This window comes from Talpa occidentalis, unplaced genomic scaffold (genome assembly GCF_014898055.3).
Source record: "Talpa occidentalis isolate TD23 unplaced genomic scaffold, MPIMG_talOcc4v2.1 talOcc4.15, whole genome shotgun sequence".
Lineage (NCBI taxonomy): Eukaryota > Metazoa > Chordata > Mammalia > Eulipotyphla > Talpidae > Talpa > Talpa occidentalis.
Window position 1 is genome coordinate 21,687,883 of NW_023601543.1, and position 22,057 is coordinate 21,709,939.

The window sequence follows — 22,057 nt, forward strand, 5'->3', positions numbered from 1 at the left end:
CATAACAATTTTCCTCATTTAATCTATCTTCTGGTTTTAATATCGTTAAAGGCAGGGCTAATGTTTGTCTTGCTTGTCAATATATCCTTGGTAACTGGAAAAGTATGGGCACTCAGTAAATATTTGCTGAATGAATATATGATTGCATGGCTGACTAGCATGGGATTCTGGATAGTTACTGGATAAACTGGGTTGTGACAATTGGTAACAGTGTCAACTGGTGATCCAGACAGAAGACATTCCTTCTGCCTTCTTTCCATAGCACAGAAATAAATATCATAGTTCTGAAATAAAGATTTTCCCCATGCCACTGTCCCCGGTGTGTGCTATTTCTGGCTGTGCAGAGATCACTGTGTGGCCCCAGGGATCCATCAGTCATTGTCTTTTTATCCTATGCAATGGCAGGAGGATAATATTCTAGGTATCTAATTACTGAGTAGGTCCCAAAAACATCACCTCCTCAGAGAATGACAAGTTAACTGGGTATCCTCAAATAAAGAACATTGCATATAGGAAAAGAAAAAGAAAGGAATATACATTGGTAAAGACATATGCAGACTTTAAAAATAAAAACTGAAAAAGTAATGAAACAGGCTAAATCAAATCAAATCAAACCCTCGAAATCTCACTGCAGAATTGAAGCTACTAGAGGAGACGCTGGGGGCTTGGAAGCAGAAGGCGGAGGGGATCCAATGGACATGGTGGAAGGTTACTGGTGCTTTGGTGGTTGGTATACTATGATAACATACATTTGGAGAGGTGTGAACCTACACCCCAAAAACATATACAGAGTTGTAAATCAACATTACTTCAATAAGCATGTTTTAAAAAAAAAAAGAATAAAACTGAGGTTTCCAAGACCAGAATTCTGCCTTAAGGCTCCAGTGTGACTTCTCTGAGCTTCCAGCTTGCCAGGCTGCCAGATTTCAAACTTGCCTGCCCCCACAATTATGTCAGCCAATTCCTTAAAATAATCCTCCTTATGTACATATATTCTCTTCATTGTATTACTCTTGAGAACCACAGTGGTCAGGGCAAATCTAAATTCTTCCTACTGCTACATGTCATAAAAAAAAAAAAATTGCCTTGCTTTAAAAAAGTAAAACAAGTGAAAAGTTCCTATTCATCAGATTAAGGACACTAGTTTTTGATGTACTGATAACTCAAATTTCGAACTGGGTGGGTGTGGGAGAAGTACAAAGATACAATAAGGGCCCAGTTTAAAACTAGACTTCCAGGTAAGCCCTAAGCAGCTTGTTTCAGGCGGTTAAACAATGACATTATAACAAATGGGTTATGAAGAGCACCTAGAACATCTAAACAAGCATGACAGGAGTAGCAATCCATAATTCTTAAGTGTAGTGATTCAAAGCTGGAGCTCAGAGAAAGCCTGACTTACCAATATATACAAGTGATATCTTTGTGGTAAGGTCCTCCTGGCATTGTTAAAATATGGCAGCACTAATTTTCCTGATTGTTAACTCAACTGACTTTTCTCAATATAAGGTTTTTAAATACTACTCCTTCCCTCATGAATTTTTAATAAATTTTAGATTCCGATTACTGACAAATTTTACTACAAAGGAAGTGTAAGTCATTATGCAAAAATTCTCAAAACTGCTTTCACAAAACTGCTAGGATGCTTGTTCAGTGGCAAAACAGCCTCTCTACTTCTGAAAACAATCTTACCCCCAGGGAGAAAAAAAAAATCACAAAATGAAGACATACCATTGATTCCTAGAATTGTTAAACCTTAAATCAACAATTTCATGAATATAGCAGGTTCACCCCAAAGCAATCAGATTTTACCTTTGTATTTGAAGTCATAAACTGAAGTACAAGTATATAGATAGGTCCAGATAGAAGCGGTTAATTAATATAAACATTTTCTTATTGGCATAACCTGACATTTTTTTAACTTTGATTAATTTGTTGATAACACCCACAAAGTGTATGTGAATATTCAAATATATGGGCCTCCCTGGTGATGCAAGGGATTAAGCATCTACCATAGCTACCACTAGTTCAATCACTGGCCAGGGAGGTGACCCACATGGTACAGCAGACCTCTTGTGACTCGCCCCGCTGCTCCCCTCAGCAGTGTATTTCAGCCAATCCACCCGTTCTGTTCACTACTCCGTCTCTGGTGAATCCTCTCACCCCCTCCACCTCTGCCCTGTACCCCGGTTTTTGTATGTATAAATAAATAAATCTTTTTAAAAAAAGAATTTCTTACTTTAGACCATGAAAGATCAAGGAGGTCAGCAGTATGTCCTTTATATTTGCAAAATGGCCGTTGTCGAAATGGTGCATTTTTATCATCAGGGTCTTCATCAGCTCCGCTGCATACCTATATAAAGATAAATGTTAAAACTAGCAAAACAAAAGCTTCATCCTCTCCCTACCCCATCTGTTCTCTCATCATTATGTATGATGCTTGATTGAAATCTTGAGTCACCAAAAGCAAACTCCTCTCTTTGCTGAATCTACTATAAAGCAGCTCTTCAACCCTTTGCCCTAACAAACCAGGATCACCCCTGAAGACACTTCTCTATCACAATCTCTCCTTCTCCAACAGAGCCCCCACTTTGAACTTTCTGAGTATCTATTCCTGGAGAGGTGGGAGCCAGCATCAGGGGGTTATCATGATTGGTCTAAGCTAATGAGGATGAACTCATTCCCTCTCCCAGTCCTGACTGGTTTAGGCTTCAGCACATGGCATGATTTTTATGGCCTCAATGGTTTCTTGAACACACCACATTCCAGACTAACAGCCATTTCCTCTCCCTGGACAGATCTTTTCCACATAAGCGTATCATCATAACCTCTCCTCAATCAAGTTTTGTTCAAAATACCCTCTTGGTGAAGCTTTGCTTGCCACTTTATTTACCTCCCACCATCCCATTTTATCTGCTTTATTTTTCTCCTTGAAACTTATTACCTTCTAATATAACAAAGTTACTTATTTCATTTCTCTGTCCCCTCCACTAGAATTTAAACTTTACAACAAATATTTCTGTTTCTTTTTCATTACTATACCCTCAGTTTCTAGAACACTAATTAACACACAGTAGACACTCAGTAAATATTGGTGGACTAAAAGAAGACATAGTGCCTAATTTTAAGATGTTAGCTATCAAAACATAATGGTTAAGAGCATAAACTATAGAGAAAGGTCAGACCTGGGTTCTAATTCTGTTACTATATCTACCCACTCTGAAATTGATGAGTTACTTAAAATCTCAAACCTTCTTTTCATCATCTATAAAATATGATTTTCATTAGTACCTCAATAATACCAGCACTGTTGGTATTATTGGTTGAGGTTAAATAAGTAAAAAAAAAAAAAATGCACTTAGCAAAGTATAAGGCACACAGTAAGAGTTCATAAAATGTTAGCTGTTCTTGAAGAAACTGATGAGGTATATATATAGTAAGTGCTATTAACAGAAATACGGGCAAAGTGCCATGGAAACAGAGAGGAAGGAGATAAGTAATTATGCATTAGGTGAAACAGGGACTGCTTCAGTGAAGAGGCTTGAATCTTAAATGATTTGTCAGGTGAAGAGTAGTAGTATATGTAAAAACATGGAATCAAAAAAGGGTTTGACATTTTTGTTGGGACAACAATGAACAACTGAGTGGCTCAAAACAAGGTTTTTGAGAGGGAAGAGTGAGAAATGAGAACTGAAGTCAGGTTGATCTATGAGAGACTATGAGTCAAGCAAAGGAATTTGGACTTCATTCTACAGGAACGAAAGAGAGCCAAAAGGAGTGCTTAAGCAGGGGAGTAACAGGATTAAATTTGTTTTATAGGAAAGTAATTGTGCTGGCAGTGTGAATAAAAGACTGGCATCTGGAAGAACAGCTATAAAAGGCCAGGTAAGAGATAAAGGCCTAGATTACAGCAATAGAAATTACAGGAATGGCCAGATTCCAAAGATATTTCTGAAATCAAGCGGACAGGATTTGGTGAATGAACAGACACTCAAGGGACAGAAGAGAGTAAAAAGTAATCGCAGTTTTTTAACTGGGGATGATATGGATATGATATTATGAACTGACCTCTGATCTCAAGTACACTGTCAAAGGAGTAGCTTTCTGTCACTCTCTGTGCATAGCTCCTAGCTATGGATTACCCACTGTATCTTTATGTTTTCAGTGCTCAACACACAGCAGACAATTAATAGTTTGTTGACTAAACCAAATCTAAACCGATACATACTTTTAATAAAATGCTGCATATGTACAATTTTCATTTTCTTACAGTTAATTCCCTTCATCCAAGTTGACCTTGACCAAGGGATCAGAATATGTCACTGCAAATTATGCCCCTTTGTAAAAGGATTATTTTGAGTTGAAGGCCACTGAGAAGAAACACACAAGAAAAAGTCTCTGCTCTTCCCCTTTCTACCTGAAAGCTCAGGATAAAATTACCTTTGGGAAAATGCCTCTCCCATGCCCCACATCCCCCATCCCCTGTCCCTTGCAAGGAAGGGGCCAGTGAATCTTATCTCTGGAGGTAGCACCAAAATGGTCTGCATTAACACAATTTTACTAACTATCCATTATTTTCCGTTAGTTTTTCCCATTACATTTACCTCTGTACCATTTCCTGCCCTTAAATGCCTAAAACCCTTTTCCACAAACATATTGCCCTTTGTTAAAATGACATAAAACCCCCTGGGTCTAACCATGGTTTTCTTTTTTTTTGGGAGGGGTGGGGAGAGAAGTGTCTTTACTATTCTTCAGTAAAGGCCTCCATATGCAAACATAATAAACCATTTTTCCTAACATAATAAACCATTTTCTAGCTATGGAAACCAAGCTCCTTAGGCGCAGACAACACAATTATGGAAACTAGTATCCCCAGGCACAGACTATAATCCTTAGGCATGGATGCCTAGATTACAAAGCATAACATCCAAGCAGGTACCAGACTGCTGTCTAGAGCACAGGCCCAAGGGTAAAGATATGGAGATTGAGCCCAACAGACCCCATTATAGAATCTCTGGTCCCTTTCAAATTTTACATAGTTACCCAAAATCAGCAACCAACTGAGCCCCTCCCAAACAGCAGAAGACTATATCAGTGCAGTCTCTGCATAGGCTCAGGGCAGCACTCCCACTGCCCACCTGTGACTATGCAGGTGCTTCTTTTCACCAACTCTCTCCCTCCGCAGGGCAGCAGCTTTCCTGCCCGCTCGTGATCTGTCAAGGCCACCAGCCTGCAACCATACAGGCCTCTTTAGCAAACCTGTCCCTTCTGGGGCAGCTCTTCCTGCCTGCTTGTATCTATGCAAGTGTCTTTTACCCTTTAGTCCCGTGTCCTAATAAACCTGCTCTTTAAATAAAGCTAATGTCTCTGTCTCATATTTAAGAAACTATAAGCATGATTGTTGAAATAAGCATAATAAGATGGTATAAAAAGTCCCTGTTTTTAATAGTAATTAATAACTGGAAACTTTATAGTAAATTAAGCTAATAAAAACAAATCCTTTGTCTTAAAGGAATGGGATTAAAATTTTTACTGCTATATTAATCAGTAAAGGCTTTATAGAAGAAATGGGCCTAGGCAATATAAGTGACAATAAGGGATGAGGGGGCAGATTCCAGGGCATTTGTGGGTGGGCACAGAGTAGATAGGAATTTATAACTAATGTTATATGTATGAAAGAAGGACAAGTGTTTTTGCCTGAGTAAAAAGGCAACTCATGGGTATTAATGCCATTAAAAAAAAAAGGTGGAGAAGCAGGTTTGTGTGTAGATAATTAAAATATTTCCATGAATGACCATTACCATAACACCTGGGCTAGTTAGTCACCAAGTCCTAGAGTCCATGTCCTTCACATCTTTTGAATTGAGCTGACTGTTAAGGTTTCTAACCCCAGTGCAATCACATTCTAGCATAATCAAAGTAGCACTTTTCCCCCTGGGTAACAGCCCCATAAGTAGTCTCTGTTTCTTGCCTTAAACCCTCTACAACCTATCCTTTATAGTGTGAGCGGAACTATAGTGCTTTCTAAAACAAAAATCTGAACTTTTTTTTTAATGTTCCTTATGAGAAATACTTCAGAGTCCCTCCCCTTTCCTAGTAATTTGCAGGATAAAGGTCAAATGTCTCAGTTTAACACAAAAGGCTATTTAAAAATCTCAATCCTGGGCCTCCCCGGTGGCGCAACAGTTGAGCGCTGGGTTGCGAAGCTGCCTGCAGCCTCTGCAGCGCCGGTTCGATCCCCGGCCATTCGGCAAGGGTCCCACATGGCACACAGATCTCTCCTGCTGCCCACTGCTCCCCTCAGCAGTGTACTTCGTCAGTCTGCCTGTTCTGCTCCCTGCTCTGGCTCTGGTGAATTCCCTCACCCTCCCGTGCTTCTGACTGTACCCAGTGCTTGTATAAATAAATAAATAAATAAATAAATCTTTTTTTAAAAAAATCTCAATCCTGCCTGCCTCTCCTACTACACCTGACACAAACACCCTTTGCTCCAGCCACATGCTGTTTCACCTTCCACACCTTTGTACTTGTTGTTCATTCTGATACAACCCTTCCTGCCTTATCTCATATAGTCAACTCCTAGCTCAAACATCAAAGTCTCCAGGACATTTTTTCTGACACTCTGATTTATTAGGCTAATTTCTCTACTTGTATAGTACCTTCTGCAAACTATTACCATCCAGTATTGTAGTTATGGATTTTTCTGTTTCACTAGTAGTGAGCAGGGTTCCTAAAACCAGAGAGTATGTCTCATTTGCTTTTCTAGAATCTAACAGTATCTGTCACATGTAACAGGCATTTATTTGCTGAAGGAGATCAGTTTTAGATCTATTAATTGATGTGATTAAAGAACATGTAGGTGAAGGAATCATTCAATGATTCAAGAATCATTCTGCTCTGTGAAAAGGGCAGAATGCATAGTAGCACCTCACTCTTGTCTTAATATATAATGGTCCTCCCCGGTGGTGCAGTGGGTTGAACGCAGCACTGTGAAGCTGTCCACAGCCTCTGCAGCACCGGTTTGATTCCCAGCCGGCCAGGGAGATTCCCACATGGCGGGGCAGACCTCTCCTGCCTCGTCCGCTGCTCCCCTCAGCAGTGTACTTTGGTCCTTCTGCCTGTTCTGTTCCCTGCTCTGTTTCTGGTGAATTCTCTCACCCTCCTGCACCTCTGGCCTGTACTCCAGTGCTTGCATAAATAAATAAAATCTTTAAATATATATATATAAAACAATTAAAAGAAATAAGCATTAAGGATCTAAAGCAAATTCAGGCCTGGAGGGTCGTGAGAATAAGGATGGAAACAGCAACATTTAAGGGGGTGGAAGGAGTGACAGTAGGGATATAGGAAGAAAGCAAGGAAGAAAGGAACCATGGAAAAGCTAAGAGGAATATGTAAAGAGTAGGGAAAAATTAGTGTCAATTCTATAGAGCCAATGAAATCTCAGGAAAAGTACTGTTGAGCAGGTGGATATTTTAGGTTCTCTTTATACTATTCTTGCTTATATCAATATACAAGAAGCACTAGGGACAACTGGAGTAATATTTTTTCTTCTACTTTTTAGGTTTAAACTTGGTTACATTAAACTTTCTAGTTCTAAGACAAAGTAAAAATGAAGATATTTTAAGCAACCTGAAATCATGAAAACGCACTTATTAAACCAAGATGATGGAAAAATTAAAATATTTCAGTATCTTTTTTTCTTTCCATAATTAACTCATTTTGATTTCCATTATTATTAAAAAATCATCTAACATGGATTGAGGGGAGGGGATTTTGTTTTAATTAAGTTCACATTAGTAGTCTGGAGCTTGAGTAGTATTATTCACTGCTGACAACCTTTAAATGTCACAATTTTTCATTTACCAATTCTAGTAAGAGAAATTAATTTCTAAATACATTAGTTTTAATTAAGTACTTGCATGCAACTATAATTTCTGATAAACAGTAAGGTATTTTATGGTAAGCAAGTCAAATCATAGCATTTCACAATAGTAAGCACAAAATAATGAACATACCCCTGTATCTGTATCAGATTTTGATGAATTTAGACTTTCCTGGGAAGGTGAAGGAGAAACACGTCCTAAAAACAAGAGAAATTGTAAAAAGGTATGCATGTACACATAAACACACACACACACCAAAAAACATCAATCAGAAATAATAACACAGTAATACCTAATAATCAGAGAATACAATATTCTGAGAAAATCTTTTTTTAAAACAAGGAAGCATAACTTTTTAAGCATTAAAATATTTGCTTTTTAATAAAATCTTTATAAAATAACTTAATCATGTCCCTAACTTAATAAAATACTGTTAAATCCTCTGTATGTATCCATAGTGCAAACATTCTTGTCGATCATAACAAGCAGGAACAACATGAACAATAAAGGGGCCAAAAGTGTCTGGGCTGGGGTTAGTGGGTCAGTGACAATAGTCTATCTGCTGCAGGCACGGCAATACAATATATGGCAAACTGCTAGAACTAGAAAAACTCACCATACAGTAAACACTTAAACATTTTGTCAACTCATTATCATTTCCAATTATGTATTATATAACACAATGCAAACAATATTCACAAGGGCTACTAAGTATATAGTGGATCTCCTTAAATTTATGTTTCTCAAATTGATGCTTCACTGTATACTCTTATCCTCCCACCCATGGCCACCTTTATCCTCCTTTCTCCCATCCCTTAACTTGTTTCAGCCTCAGTTGTTTGGGGGCAGGGAGACGAGGGGCAGGAAAGGGTTTGTGGAGAAAATGGATGGCAGTTAAATAAATACAAGAAAAGAATCTCAAACTTCCAGCTCCTAATACATCAATTCTACACACTTTCCTGATAACTTACCATGATACAGAAATATTTTACATAGCTGTAATTATTGTGTACATACATCATATTCTGGGGTTTCTTTTCCATTTAACCCTTTGATGTACTGACAATTCACATTTACTTTACATGGCTGTTTCCTTAATCTTTCTTAACTTTTTAGATGTATATATTATTACCATTCTTTTTCTAGATTAACTATAGTTCATTTTAAATGAAGGGAACCAGAGGTTGTCAGAGGAAACCAAGTAACTTTACTCTCAATAGTTGATAAAATTAACTATTCACAACACCTTAGAAGAGATAAAGTCAAAAACCTTGTGGTAGATTCTATCACTGGGTTTAGAGGCTTTTGCTGTTGACTTCTTACTTTTAGGTCTACAGCTATTATGGAAAGTGTTGGATATTGGATGCTGCAAATGATTGCCAGATAAGAGGGCATCAACATATATCTAAAATGTAAAAGCTCCACATGTTTCTAGATTTTTATGGCCCACAAAATAAATGAAAAATACCTTCAGTATTGTATTTCATTCGCATATTGTTGAAATAGTCAAAAGCATTCTTTAAAGCCCATATTCTTACTACATTGTCTTGTCCAGCTGAGGCAAGTAATCTGCCACAATGAGAAAATTTCATGGTCCAAACAGCTCCCTATGAAAACAAAGGAAGGTTCAAAATCATTATTTTAAAAGTTGAGATGCTACTTTTTAAGTCAAAGTAAAAAGAATATGTTTTTCTAAGATGAGACACATTACTAACAGCGCTTAGGACCAACAGCCCAATGGTGTTAAAATACCACAATGAGGAACTTTTAGGAAAAAAGACAAGATGAGGATCTAGTAACTTAAGACCCTAAGCCTTATACCCGCATTAATGGAACTCAGAGTCCTGAGATGGCTAGAAATCTGCATTATAAAGGCACAAATGCTAGCCTGAGATCCCAGTTTCCTAGCTGAACACAAGTGGGAAAGGGGCAGAGCTCTCAGCACAGCACTGACAACTTCTGACCAGTGACTCTCACAGCAGTGAGCATTCAGAAGTGGTGTTGGAGACCTGTGGTCTCATACAGATTTTCTGCTAAGAAATAAGGTTTCATAGTTTATGGACAGAATTCCTAGCAAGATACTGAAAACAGTGGGGATGTATGCGTATGCAGCAGGGCTGAGGTGTGGGTCTTAAAGAATATTATTCTAAACACTTTTATAACACACATGTATGCAGATCAAAAGATTATCCAAGTTAGAGGCAACAATTCACTTGCTGGAATCACATTTACTTCCACAAGATTTAAAGTGTATTAAGACAATTATAATTTGAGGCCTATTATAATGTTTTACTTCAAGTAGGTAGTCATGAAATAGAATCCAGACAGCACAAGGAAATTCACCAGCTTCTTTACGGAAGTTACTATAATCAACCCAAACATTTTATGGGTAGATTAAAAGCACCGAAATTTAAATTCCAATCTGGCCTGCCATCTGATGTTTATGGTTGCTTCCTTCTAATAAAGCTAACTTTTAGCTTAAAATCTAAGTAGAGTCCCTGATCAAGGAGCCACAGCATCATTTATTCAGTTCTGAGTTTATTATTATCTTCCCCATGTTTTTTTAGGGAGTAACTACAATATAATTTGTTCACTTTATATCTACTCTGGGACATTTTAACACTGAGAGACTTTGTACCTCTAAAAACTAAAACCTTGGTTTAGTTGTCACTTTACAAAATATATTGAGATCTTGAAATATTTCTGTAAATTATTTAAAATATACGGGGGAATATTTTAAATATCTTCACAGTTTACCATATAACTTAACTGCTTTAAAGTTTGGTACATTACATGTTCATTAAATCATATTAATATTAATTCACCCAAGTCAGGCTATCAAAATTACATCCATATTATAATAATGTAGTAATAAAAACAGCATGGTACTGGAACATAAACAGACATGCAGATCAATGGAATCAAATTGAAAACTCAGAAATAAAGTCACACATACCTAGTCAACTAATCTATGATAAAGTAGCAAAGAATGTGCACTGGAACAAGCACAGTCTCTTCAATAAATTGTGATGGGAAAACTGGACTGCCGCATACAAAAGAAGAATGAAGCTAGACTACTATCTCACACCATACACAAAAACCAACTGAAAAGGGATGAAAGACCTGAATGTAAAACCTGAAACCATAAAATATATAGACGAAAACACAGGCAAAACACTCCATGACATAAACCTCAGAAACCTCTTTTAGGAATCATTCTCAAAAGCAAAGAAAATGAAGGAAAAGGTAAACAGCTGGGGTACATGAAACTAAAAGCTACTGTACAGCAAAAGAGACATAAACCAAAATGACAAGATACCTACTGAATGGGAGAAAATATTTGCATACCATATAACTGATAAGGGACTGATATCACAGATCTACAAAGAGTTTACACAACTCAACAAAAACAAAGCAAACCACCAAGTTAAAAAATAGGCAGAAAAGCCAAAAAGAAATGCATATGGCCAGCAGGCATATGAAAAAATGTTCAACATCACTTATAATTAGGAAAATGCAAATCAAAACCACACTGAGATACCGCTTCACACCAGTGAGACTGGCCCACATTTAAAAAAAACTGGCCAACAACAAATGCTGCCAAGGATGTGCAGAAAAAGGAACCTTCTTACAGAGGTGGTGGAAATGCAAACTGGTCCAGCCACACAGAAAGCTACGTGGAGGACCCTCAAAGCACTGAAAATGGACCAACCATATGACCCAATGATTCCACTCCTAGGAATCTACCCAAAGGACACAAAAACACTAATTCAAAAGGAAACCTGCACTCCTATGTTTATTGCAGCACTATTTACAATAGCTGAGATATGGAAACAATGCCCAAAACATATGAATGGATCAAGAAGATGTGGTATATACACACAATTGAATACTACTCAGTAATCAAAAAGATAAACTCATGACATTTGCAGCAAAATGGATGGCGATGGAAAGGACTATGCTAAGCAAAACAAATAAGAAGGAAAAACAAAAATATCACATGGTTTCACTTATAGGTGGAATATAGGGAAATCCAACAAAGGGTCAGGAAAAAGACAAAACTTGCAGGCAGACCACAGATCTGAGGCATATGGCATGGGAGTGGGGAGAGATCAAAAGAGGGGAGGGAAGAGCACAAGGGACTATGGTGATGGTTCACAAGTGCAGTGGTAGTGGAAGAATTATGGGGACTACACCTGAGGGGAGAAATCAAATACCGTACAAAAACAAACACTATATAAGGGGAAAAAATTACATCTGTAAGAAGAGACCAGCTTTATAGAAGCCAAAGCATTCTCAATGAAAACAGTATCAATCCTAAAAATTAAAAAAGTTGCTTACCATATGTTCACCACTAAGATCTTGCACCACTTTGATCTGATCAAAATCATAAGGTCCTTTGAAACCATGTGCTGCTTTGAATTTAACTGGTCTTGTGTATGGCATTCCTTCATCATCACTTGATGAAGGATCATCTTGATCAGTATGAAACACTGAATAAAAAAGTGACAGAAATCATCACTAGCTAATGTAGATATATCTACTATTATATTTTCATATCTACTGCTTATCAAGAAAATTTATTAAATAGGAAAGCAAATCTATTATTAAATAGCACATCGATTAAGAACATGGGTTAAATTCCATCTCTGTCATTTATTATTTATGTGACTGTAGGGAAGGTACTTGACTTTTCTGTGCCCCAACTTTCTATTTTATAAAACGGGAATAATAATGGTACATACCACATAGGGGTTTTATGAGGATTAAATGAGTTAATACAGGTGAAAATGTGGGAATGCAAACTGGTCCAACCACTATGGAAAGCTGTGTGAAGGTTCCTCAAACTACAAAAATGGAGCTATCATATAACCCAGCAATTCCACTCCTAGGAATCTACCCAAAGGACACAAAAACATTAATTCAAAAGGATACCTGCACCCCTATGTTTATTGCAGCACTATTTATAGTAGTAAGATATGGAAACAACCCAAATGCCCAAAAATAATGAGTGGATCAAGAATATGTGGTATATATACACACAATCGAATACTATTCAGCAATCAAAAGACAAACTCATGCCACTCGCAGCAACATGGATGGAGAAATAAGGGATTATGCTCAGTGAAATAAGTCAGAAGGAAAAAGAAAAATATAGGATGGTTTCACTTATAGGAGGAATATAGGGGAACCAAAGAAGGGATCAGGGGAAAAATAATAACAAAAAAAGTTGGCAGGCAACTATAAATCAGAGACATTTTGCATGGGAGGGAGAGGGAGAGAGATCAGAACAGGGGAGGGAAGAGCACAAGGGACTATGGCGATGGTGCACGGGTGAATTGGTGATGGGAATTCTAGGGGGACTACACCTGAGAGGAGAAAGCAAACATTGTACAAAAAGGAAGAATGATGTAAAAATATATATATATATATATATAAATAAATAAATTATATAAAAGAAAATACAGGTGAAAATGCTTGAACAATGTCTGCCACAGAATAAGTACTATATAATTACAAAGGCAGATGAGGATAAGATGTGTGTGAATTACAAGGGAACATGGTGGTGGTTTACAGGTGATATGGTGGTGGGAGGACTATGGGGACTACAGCTGAGGGGAGAAACCAATTACTGTACAAAAGTGAACAAGGATATAAGAAAATGAATAAATTTATTGTAAAAAATAAACAAAAAAAAAACAGGTGTGGAAAAACAGCCAAAAAAAGTGTGCAAATTTAGAAAATCTACCCAATTTTGAAAATATTGATAAGCACTTAATAGTCATGAAACTAATCTGCAACTGATCATTGAACACTCAACTATTCTAGGTTATCACAGTAACAAAATATGTACAAATTTATGCTCAAGATACATAAATTCATTTTTCTTCACACCCATAAAATTAAGTGATAGCAAGAGTAATTTATGATTTATTGAAATAATAAGACATTTGCTATAAAGTTTTATTACTTTCAGTAAAATAGAATGGTTCTTACAAAGTTGGTAAAGGTTAATTTTAGAAGATAGCAAATCTATTAAATATTAAGTTGAAATGTTCTGTTTCACTTACCTTCGTCTCTAACACTTTTAACTTTATTTACAGCACGTTCACCATATTCCTCAGCAAGGTGCTTTGCTCTCTTTACTGATTTTCCGAGGAACTTCTTTAGTTGCGTCCTTACCAAAAATACAAAAAAAAATAAATAAACCCACCCAAAACATTTCTTATTAATTCAACTAGCTGTAAAAGTCCCATAATTCACAAATTTGTTAATTGTGGATGGTATTGGAGTATTTGCAAATAATACAATTATGTTGAGCTTTCCTAGTAGGTATTTTTTTTTTTTCTGCTTCAGATTTATTTGTACAAATAGCACAGGAAGACACCAGTGCCCTGTAGACAGCAGCCTAGGGGTGACACCAGTCCTTCTGTCCTCACACGGGCAGACAGTGTTCTCTATTCTTAAGGCTTTGCGGGGGCCTGGACACCTTTGGCGGCCTGGGTACCTTTGGCAGCCTGTGTTCCTTTGGGGACCTGTGCTGCAGCCGCATCCTTGGCCTGGGTTTGAGCCTTGCCCTTTGGCCGCGAAAGCCTGAGACCCTTGGCGATGCGGGCACGTGCATGTTTCCCAAGCTTGGGGTGAGCGATGTAGGCAAGTCAGCTGAGCTTGCGGCTGCTGCCCTTTGGGATGTTAGCCCTGACCGTCTTGGTCTTTACAAGGGCCTTGATAGCCTCAGCACGTGCACTCATGGCCTTGGCATTGTTGGCCTGCATCTTCTTCAGGCCCTTCTTGTTATGCTTCTTGGCAAAGTGCATGTTCCTTAGGAACTTGGGATCTACCCCCTTAAGAGATTCGTATCTTTGGGATCGGGGTTTCTTGATGCCATTTCTGTGCCATTTTCGGGATTGGTTGTGTGTGGTGTGGTTCTTGGACTTGGCCATGTCTGCACCGAGGCCCGCGGCTCCCCAGGCGCCTTGAGCCGGAAGAGAAAAGCCTAGTAGGTATTCTTAAACACAATATAATGCAAGTATTCATCTCAAGCCTCCATAACTAGGATTTATTTGTTGCTTTTCAAATGATCTAAGCCTCAAATTTCATATATTAAGATTATATAAAACTAAAGCACAGTACATGTTATTTTAAACCAAAAAAATTTACAAATTGATATATTTTTATTTATGGGAATTTGTGATATTAAGGACAGCATTTGAAAAAGTTGTTAAGCTATACATATGCTAAGCATTGTTTAAAATAAAAATAAACTGGGGCCTCCCTGGTGGTGCAAAGGGTTAAGCACGCACTATGAAGCAATCCGCAGCCTCTGCAGCACGAGTCCGATCCCCAGCAGGCCAGGGAGCAACACACATGGCGAGGCAGACCTCTCCTGAGAGGCCCACTGCTCCCCTTAGCAGTGTATTTCAGTCAGTCTGCCTGTTCTGTTCCCCACTCTGTCTCTGGTGAATCCTCTCACCCCCTGCAACTCTGGCCTATACCCCAGCTCTTGTATGCATAAATAAATAAATCCTTAAAAAAATAAAATAAAAAATAAACTGAAATTTCATCAACAGAGGAATGGAAAATTGATAGTATATCCATACAGTGGAAAATAGTAAAATAAATGAGGCAAACCTCAGTACTATAAATATTCTAAGTTCTTAGTCACATCCGGGTCTTTGAACAAGTGTTTGTTGCCTGTCGCTAATCTCTACTCTTCTTTTAGGACTCAGATGAAACAGTTCTCTCTCAAAGACCCTCCTCTACTCTTTATTTTTTTTTAAAAGATTTATTTATTTATTTATTGACTGATTGATACTTACATACATACAAGCACTGGGTACAGTCAGAAGCGCGGAGGGTGAGAGAATTCACCAGAGCCAGAGCGGGGAGCAGAGCAGGCAGAAGGACCGAAGTACACTGCTGAGGGGAGCAGCGGGCGGCAGGAGAGGTCTGCACGCCATGTGGGTCCCCCCTCTGGTGGACGGGGAGCAGCCGGGGATCGAACCGGCGCCGCAGAGGTTGCGGGCAGCTTCGCAACCCAGCGCTCAACCGCTGTGCCACAGGGGAGGCCCCCCTCCTCTACTCTTTAGACGAGGTTTTTCTATTACATATTTTCACAGCACCCCATACTACAAAGATAATTAGGTTTATCTGTGTAATTACATGTATAGTATCTTTTTCTTCCAATTTAACTTGAAATTCTATGAGGGCAGAGACTATGACTGTCTTCTTAATTATTGTATCCCCAGTACCTAACTTCCATGTCTGACTGATAACAAGACTACAATATATATACGATTGATACTGACATGAAAACATGTCTGTACACCCTAGACAGTTTTTAAAAAGACAAGCTGACAAACTATAAAGATAGTATAATCCTATTCTTGTGAGAAAAAAATGTTGTGGAGAATACACATAATTATCAACACTGATTGTTTCTGGGGGTGAGATTACGAGACTTTAATTTTCTATTTTACACATTTCTATATATATTTTTAAAGATTTATTTATTTATACAAGAACTGGGGTACAGGCCAGAGGTGTGGGAGGGTGAGAAAATTCACCAGAGACAGAGCAGGGAGCAAAACAGGCAGAAGACACTGCTGAGGGGAGCAGTGGGCGAGACAGGAGAAGTCTGCCGTGCCATGTGGGCATCTCCCTGGCCGGCCAGGAATTGAACCTGCACTGCAGAGGCTGCAGACAGCTTCACAGAGCTGCGCTCAACCGGCTGCGCCACTGGGGAGGCCCCTTCATATTATTTTTTTTAAAGATTTATTCACTTATTTATGGGTAGAAGAATTGGGGTATAGGCCAGAGGTGCAGAGGGGTGAAAGGATTCACTAGAGACAGAGTGGGGAGCAGAGCAGGCGAATCTACTGAAATACACTGCTGAGGGGAGCAGCAGGTGAGACAGGAGAGGTCTGCTGCACCATATGTGGTTAGCACCCTGGCCAGGGATATAACTCAGTATGTGGTGGTGATAGTGCTGAGACTTAATCCCTAGGCTACCAGGGATGACCCGTGTTACTTTTGATTATCAGGAAACCCATTTTAAAAATAACAGTAAGGTCTCTGATATCAATAACTTAAGTTATAGGTTTACTACTACATTAAAAGCAAGAAAACATTGCTTTTAATTTTGGATAAGACTTCTTCTAAAATATATATTTTATGTCTTCTTCAATGACACTGAATATTTCATAAGTTTCTTTCCTTAATAAACAGGGTCAGTTGCTATCTTTAATACACTCGAAGCTTTTAAAATGGGTTGCAAGTGACTGTAATCTTGGTACCCTTCTTAGCTTTAAAGGCAACAGGACAAGGACCAGGGAAGCCATGACCCTAGTCAAGCCTCTTCTGGCCATCAGCTCACTCATCAGCTTATCCCATCATTCAGTGCCAATATTACCAGGTTCGATGTGTGCCGCAACATGAGAAAAAGTTGAAGGCACTGTCATTTGGAATGGTTATATATGAATCCTCTTGTCATTTTTCTGATTCTGACATCTGAGGTGTTAATCATATACCTGCGTTTTGGTACAGATATTCTAAAAACTCTCAAAGCTCTCTTTGCCACACTGTTCACGTAGGAATAGATCAGACTTGAGTGGAGGATTAGTTTTGGGCTTCAGAATGAACTACTTCCAATGACGTGACCTATGTATAATCAAGCAAAATCTATATGCCGACCACTGTGTTTGATGTTTGTAAGGGAAAAAAGAATGACTATGATCCTTTTGCAACATATGGTTTAGTTGTTTAACATGTATCTTGTTTTTAAAATCAGAAAACAGGTTAAGATAATATATATAAAGGGCAAAGGTAAGTTATAAAGATTATAGCTATCACTCAAATTGAGATAATGAAGAAACTTACTATGAGCTGGAATAGTCATTTAGTTGGGGTTTAGAAAGACAAGTAGGACTTGCAGGGATGAAGAGAAAGGGAAAATGCAACCTCAAGAACAATGATGTTTCTCTATTAACACTTCTGATACCTACTATCAGAAGAATAATACAGGCAAGATGTAAAATTTATTGATCATCTACTGCATAACCTTAAGGGACTCAAAATCTGTGGGTCAGGTCAGGGAGCAGCAGTAATGGATGGACATATAAACTGGGTAGAGGATAGATTTAAAATGGAATAGCAGTTCTCAAGTATACTTTTTTTTAAAAAAATAAAAGTATGAAATGAAGAAAAAGGATGAAGTGTAACTCACGTTTTCTGTTTTAACCTTCCACCATCAGTATCTGTTGCCTGAGATTGTAACTTCTCTTCATCATCTGACTGTGCAGCATCAGTACTACAAGAAGGGGAAGAAGTCACTCTAAAAGAAGACATTCCCCTTACAAGTCTCAAAAATCTCTATTTATCTTAATGCATAGTTAGCTAATCAGAATAAGAAAAGGAACTATATAAACATACTTTTAATTAAAATGATGACCCTGAGAACTAAAGACTTGACAGACTGAAGAATAAAATGTTTAAGTAAGGTGAAATATACAAAATGTTAAGTTGAAAAAACTACTACAAATAAGGCTTTTTGCCTGGCAAAATGTGGCTGCATAGAAATGAAAAATCAACTTGTAAACGACTAAGTAAAATAATACATAAATAAAAATTAACTTGTAAATATCTTTCTGCTCATCAAGCACATCACATATTATAATGAATTTAAAAAAACCTTTGCTTTCATAGAAATTACTCCTTGGAGATACATACAACTCATAGCAAAGACAATTACTTCTAAAAAGCCATTTTCTGACACTACATGATAGTTATTTATAAAATTTGTGATCCTTAAAGCAGTTTCAGCAGTCTAGGTGTTCATGCTATACAATTTTTTCAGCCACAATGTTTTCATACTGTTTCTAGTATAATCTGATCATTTTAAGAGTAGAAACCAAATACTACAGTACTTAAGATATATACTATTTTTTCCTGAATAATTGTATAGTTTTAAAAACAACGAAATTTAAGAATACATTAATTTTCAGATTTTAAAAAGACTATAAGAAACTAAAGTAGGGGTTGACATAGTTCTTAAACGGGGAACTCTTCACCACTCCGAAATACTACAAATGATATATTATAACATTAGACCATACCTTACATATTCCTTAGTCCTTCTCATGATGTGTAGAGTGAGAGGATTGATACCTGTTGGTAGTTTCTCTTCTGCAAGACTCAGAGGTATTTCTTCTCCAGTATCCAGGTTCTTAATCATTACACTGGCTAAAATTTCCTGAGGTTACAAAAAAATAACACTGACATGATCTGTAATTTAATTATCTTCTTGAGTCTACAAAATCCTAAAAAAATTTAAGCTAAGGGCTTTTTAAATATATTCAATACTGTGCATAATTTTTAACATTTTTAGAGAGACACAATTCAAATATTAGAAGAGGCAGTCATTTAAAGCATATAATTCAATGGTTTTGAGTACTTTTACAGAGTTGTGCAACCATCACCATTATCTAAGTTTAGATCATTTCCACTGTTCGCAGTTATTTGTCATACCTCATTCCCCTCTCCTCCCAGACCTTGGCAGCCACTAATTTACTTTTTGTCTCACTGAATTGGCCTATTCTGGACATTTCATATAAATTAAATCATATAATATGTGGTCTTTTGAGAGTATCTTCATATTTAATATTTATTTTCTTACATCATTGTTAACTTTTGGACATATATGATTTCTCCCCTCAGGTGTAGTCCCCGTAATTCTCCCACTATCATTATCTCCTTTAACGTAGCACTTTTTTAAGATTCCAAGAAAGGCAAAATGCTAACAGTTATTGAAGTTGGATGACAGACACATGAGGATTCATTGTTTTATTCTCTTTACTTTTATGTATAAAAAAATCCATGACAAAATGTTGGAAAAGAGATACAAATCTTATGCATGGATAATCATCACAATATTATTTAAGTGGTGAAAACTGGCAGACAACCTAAATCTCCATGGATGGGAGATAAATTAGGTCAATCATATGGAATGAGACCATACCATGAGGAATACCATGAAGCCATAGAAATGGCCATATTAAAAATTTGGTTGCATGGGCCTCCCCGGTGGCGCAGCAGTTGAGCACTGGGTTGCGAAGCTGCCCGCCGCCTCTGCAGCGCTGGTTCGATCCCCGGCTGCTCCTCGGCCACTGGAGGAGGGTCCCACATGGCGCGCAGACCTCTCCTGGTGCCCACTGCTCCCCTCAGCAGTGTACTTCGGTCCTTCTGCCTGCTCTGCTCCCACTCTGGCTCTGGTGAATTCTCTCACCCTCCCACGATTCTGACTGTACCCAGTGCTTCTATAAATAAATAAATAAATCTTAAAAAAAAAATTTGGTTGCAGTAACACCAGTGTGGCATTGTATGGGTTTCAGGCATACAACATTAGAATTCTGCATCTGTACAGAGTACATTATGATTCCCACCAACAGTCTACTTTACATTCCAAATGAGCATATTTCAACAAAAAAAATTCTAATAATTTTTATTTCAAATAAATAAATTCTGTCATTACCACCTGATATTTTTCTTCAGCATTTCCAACATGATTAAAAATCTTTGCAATGTAAAAAAAAATAGGTTCATGTTGTAGCAAGTATGAGACCTTCATTCCTAATTGTTGGACATACCAGTTTTACCTATCCATTCATCAGTAGTGAATGTTTGTGTTGATTTCCACAGTTGGGCTATTATGAACACTTACATAATTTTTTTTTTAATTTTTTATAGAGGCATGTTTATTTATTTGTTTGTTTGTTTGTTTTGTTTACACATGCACTGGGTACAGCCAGAAGCACGGGAGGGTGAGAGAATTCACCAGAGCCAGAGCGGGGAGCAGAGCAGGCAGAAGGACCGAAGTACACTGCTGAGGGGAGCAGCGGGCTGCAGGAGAGGTCTGCGCGCCATGTGGGACCCTCCTCTGGTGGCCGGGGAGCAGCCGGGGATTGAACCGACGCCGCAGAGGCCGCGGGCGGGTTCGCAACCCAGCACTCAACCGCTGCGCCACCGGGGAGGCCCAAACACTTACATAATTTTTTGTGTGTAGACATGTTTTTGTTTCTCTTCAATGTACATATAGAAGTAGAGTGCTGGGTCACGGTAACAATGTTTAGTATTTTGAGGACCTGTCAAACTTTTCCTAAGTAAAATAATTTTTAAAATATTTGTTTAAAAGAAACAAAAATTAAGATTTTTGCAGCAAGTCTCAATTCTGAATAAATTGGCCAACAATTGTATACTAAATTTTAGTGGTAAGAAGCACTGAGTCTACATATACCTTACATCATGTAACATGTATAAAAACATCTATCTATAATATCAAGTTCTTTTAAAGCCCACTTCCTATGAAATAAAGGCCTTGCTTTCAACACATTTATTCTACCATTTAATTGTGTGAAAGGGCAAGTTAAAGTCAGAATTGCAAACTCCAACATATTAAAAAAAAACAACTAAGGCAATCTTCAATTTTCATTTTATTCTTATTCATTATGATTTTTTTTGCCTTGTTGCAATAAACTTAAATTTTTTTTAATAATGGTAAAATAAACATAAAATTACCATTTTTAATTGTACAGTTCAGTGGCATTAAGTGGCTATGCAACCATACATCTCCAGAACTCTTCTCTTCCACTATGATTTTAAAGATTATGTTAAAAACAACAAACATCTAATTATACCTCATCAGTAAGCTCTCTCCCAGAGTTGGATCTGGGTCTCTGAGGGCCCATCACTTCACCTGCTATTGTCTGTCCATCAGGTGTTTTTCCATTTTCCTGAAATTATAATTTCATAAAGAGAAAGTTAATTTCTATAAATACTCAATTATTCATTACCACACACCATTCTAAAGAATTCTATGATTCAGATAATGGAGCCTAGTGAAATGTAAATGGAACACTCCATTTAAGTCCTTTATTATTCCCAGCATACTGAAAAGCATTAGGCACCAAAACTATTGCTGCCCATGAATTAATGCCTTTGTAGTTTTTTTTTTAATTGAGGTAAAATTGACATATAACATGTCTTAGTAGTCTTGAAAGCAAATAAATGTTCTATTTGAAACTGGCCCAAAAGCAGTGGAATGCAAGCACTAATACAGTTATCAATCAGAGCTGTAGGTGGATATCTCAAAGGCTGGGTTCAGCAAGCTTTTTTCTGTG

The 22,057-nt window shown here is 37.7% G+C and overlaps 1 protein-coding gene and 1 pseudogene across 1 annotated transcript in view; both read right to left on the reverse strand.

Moving 5' to 3' along the window:
- WDR44 (WD repeat domain 44) overlaps nucleotides 1-22,057 on the reverse strand; it is a 69,138-nt gene that overhangs the window by 12,363 nt on the left and 34,718 nt on the right. The window contains 8 exon segments of the mRNA XM_037512036.2: nucleotides 2,237-2,350; nucleotides 8,016-8,080; nucleotides 9,352-9,490; nucleotides 12,225-12,376; nucleotides 13,955-14,061; nucleotides 18,109-18,192; nucleotides 18,998-19,134; nucleotides 21,575-21,670. Of these exon segments, the coding sequence (XP_037367933.1) occupies nucleotides 2,237-2,350; nucleotides 8,016-8,080; nucleotides 9,352-9,490; nucleotides 12,225-12,376; nucleotides 13,955-14,061; nucleotides 18,109-18,192; nucleotides 18,998-19,134; nucleotides 21,575-21,670 (894 nt within the window).
- On the reverse strand, nucleotides 14,231-14,890 carry LOC119245945 (60S ribosomal protein L29-like; annotated as a pseudogene).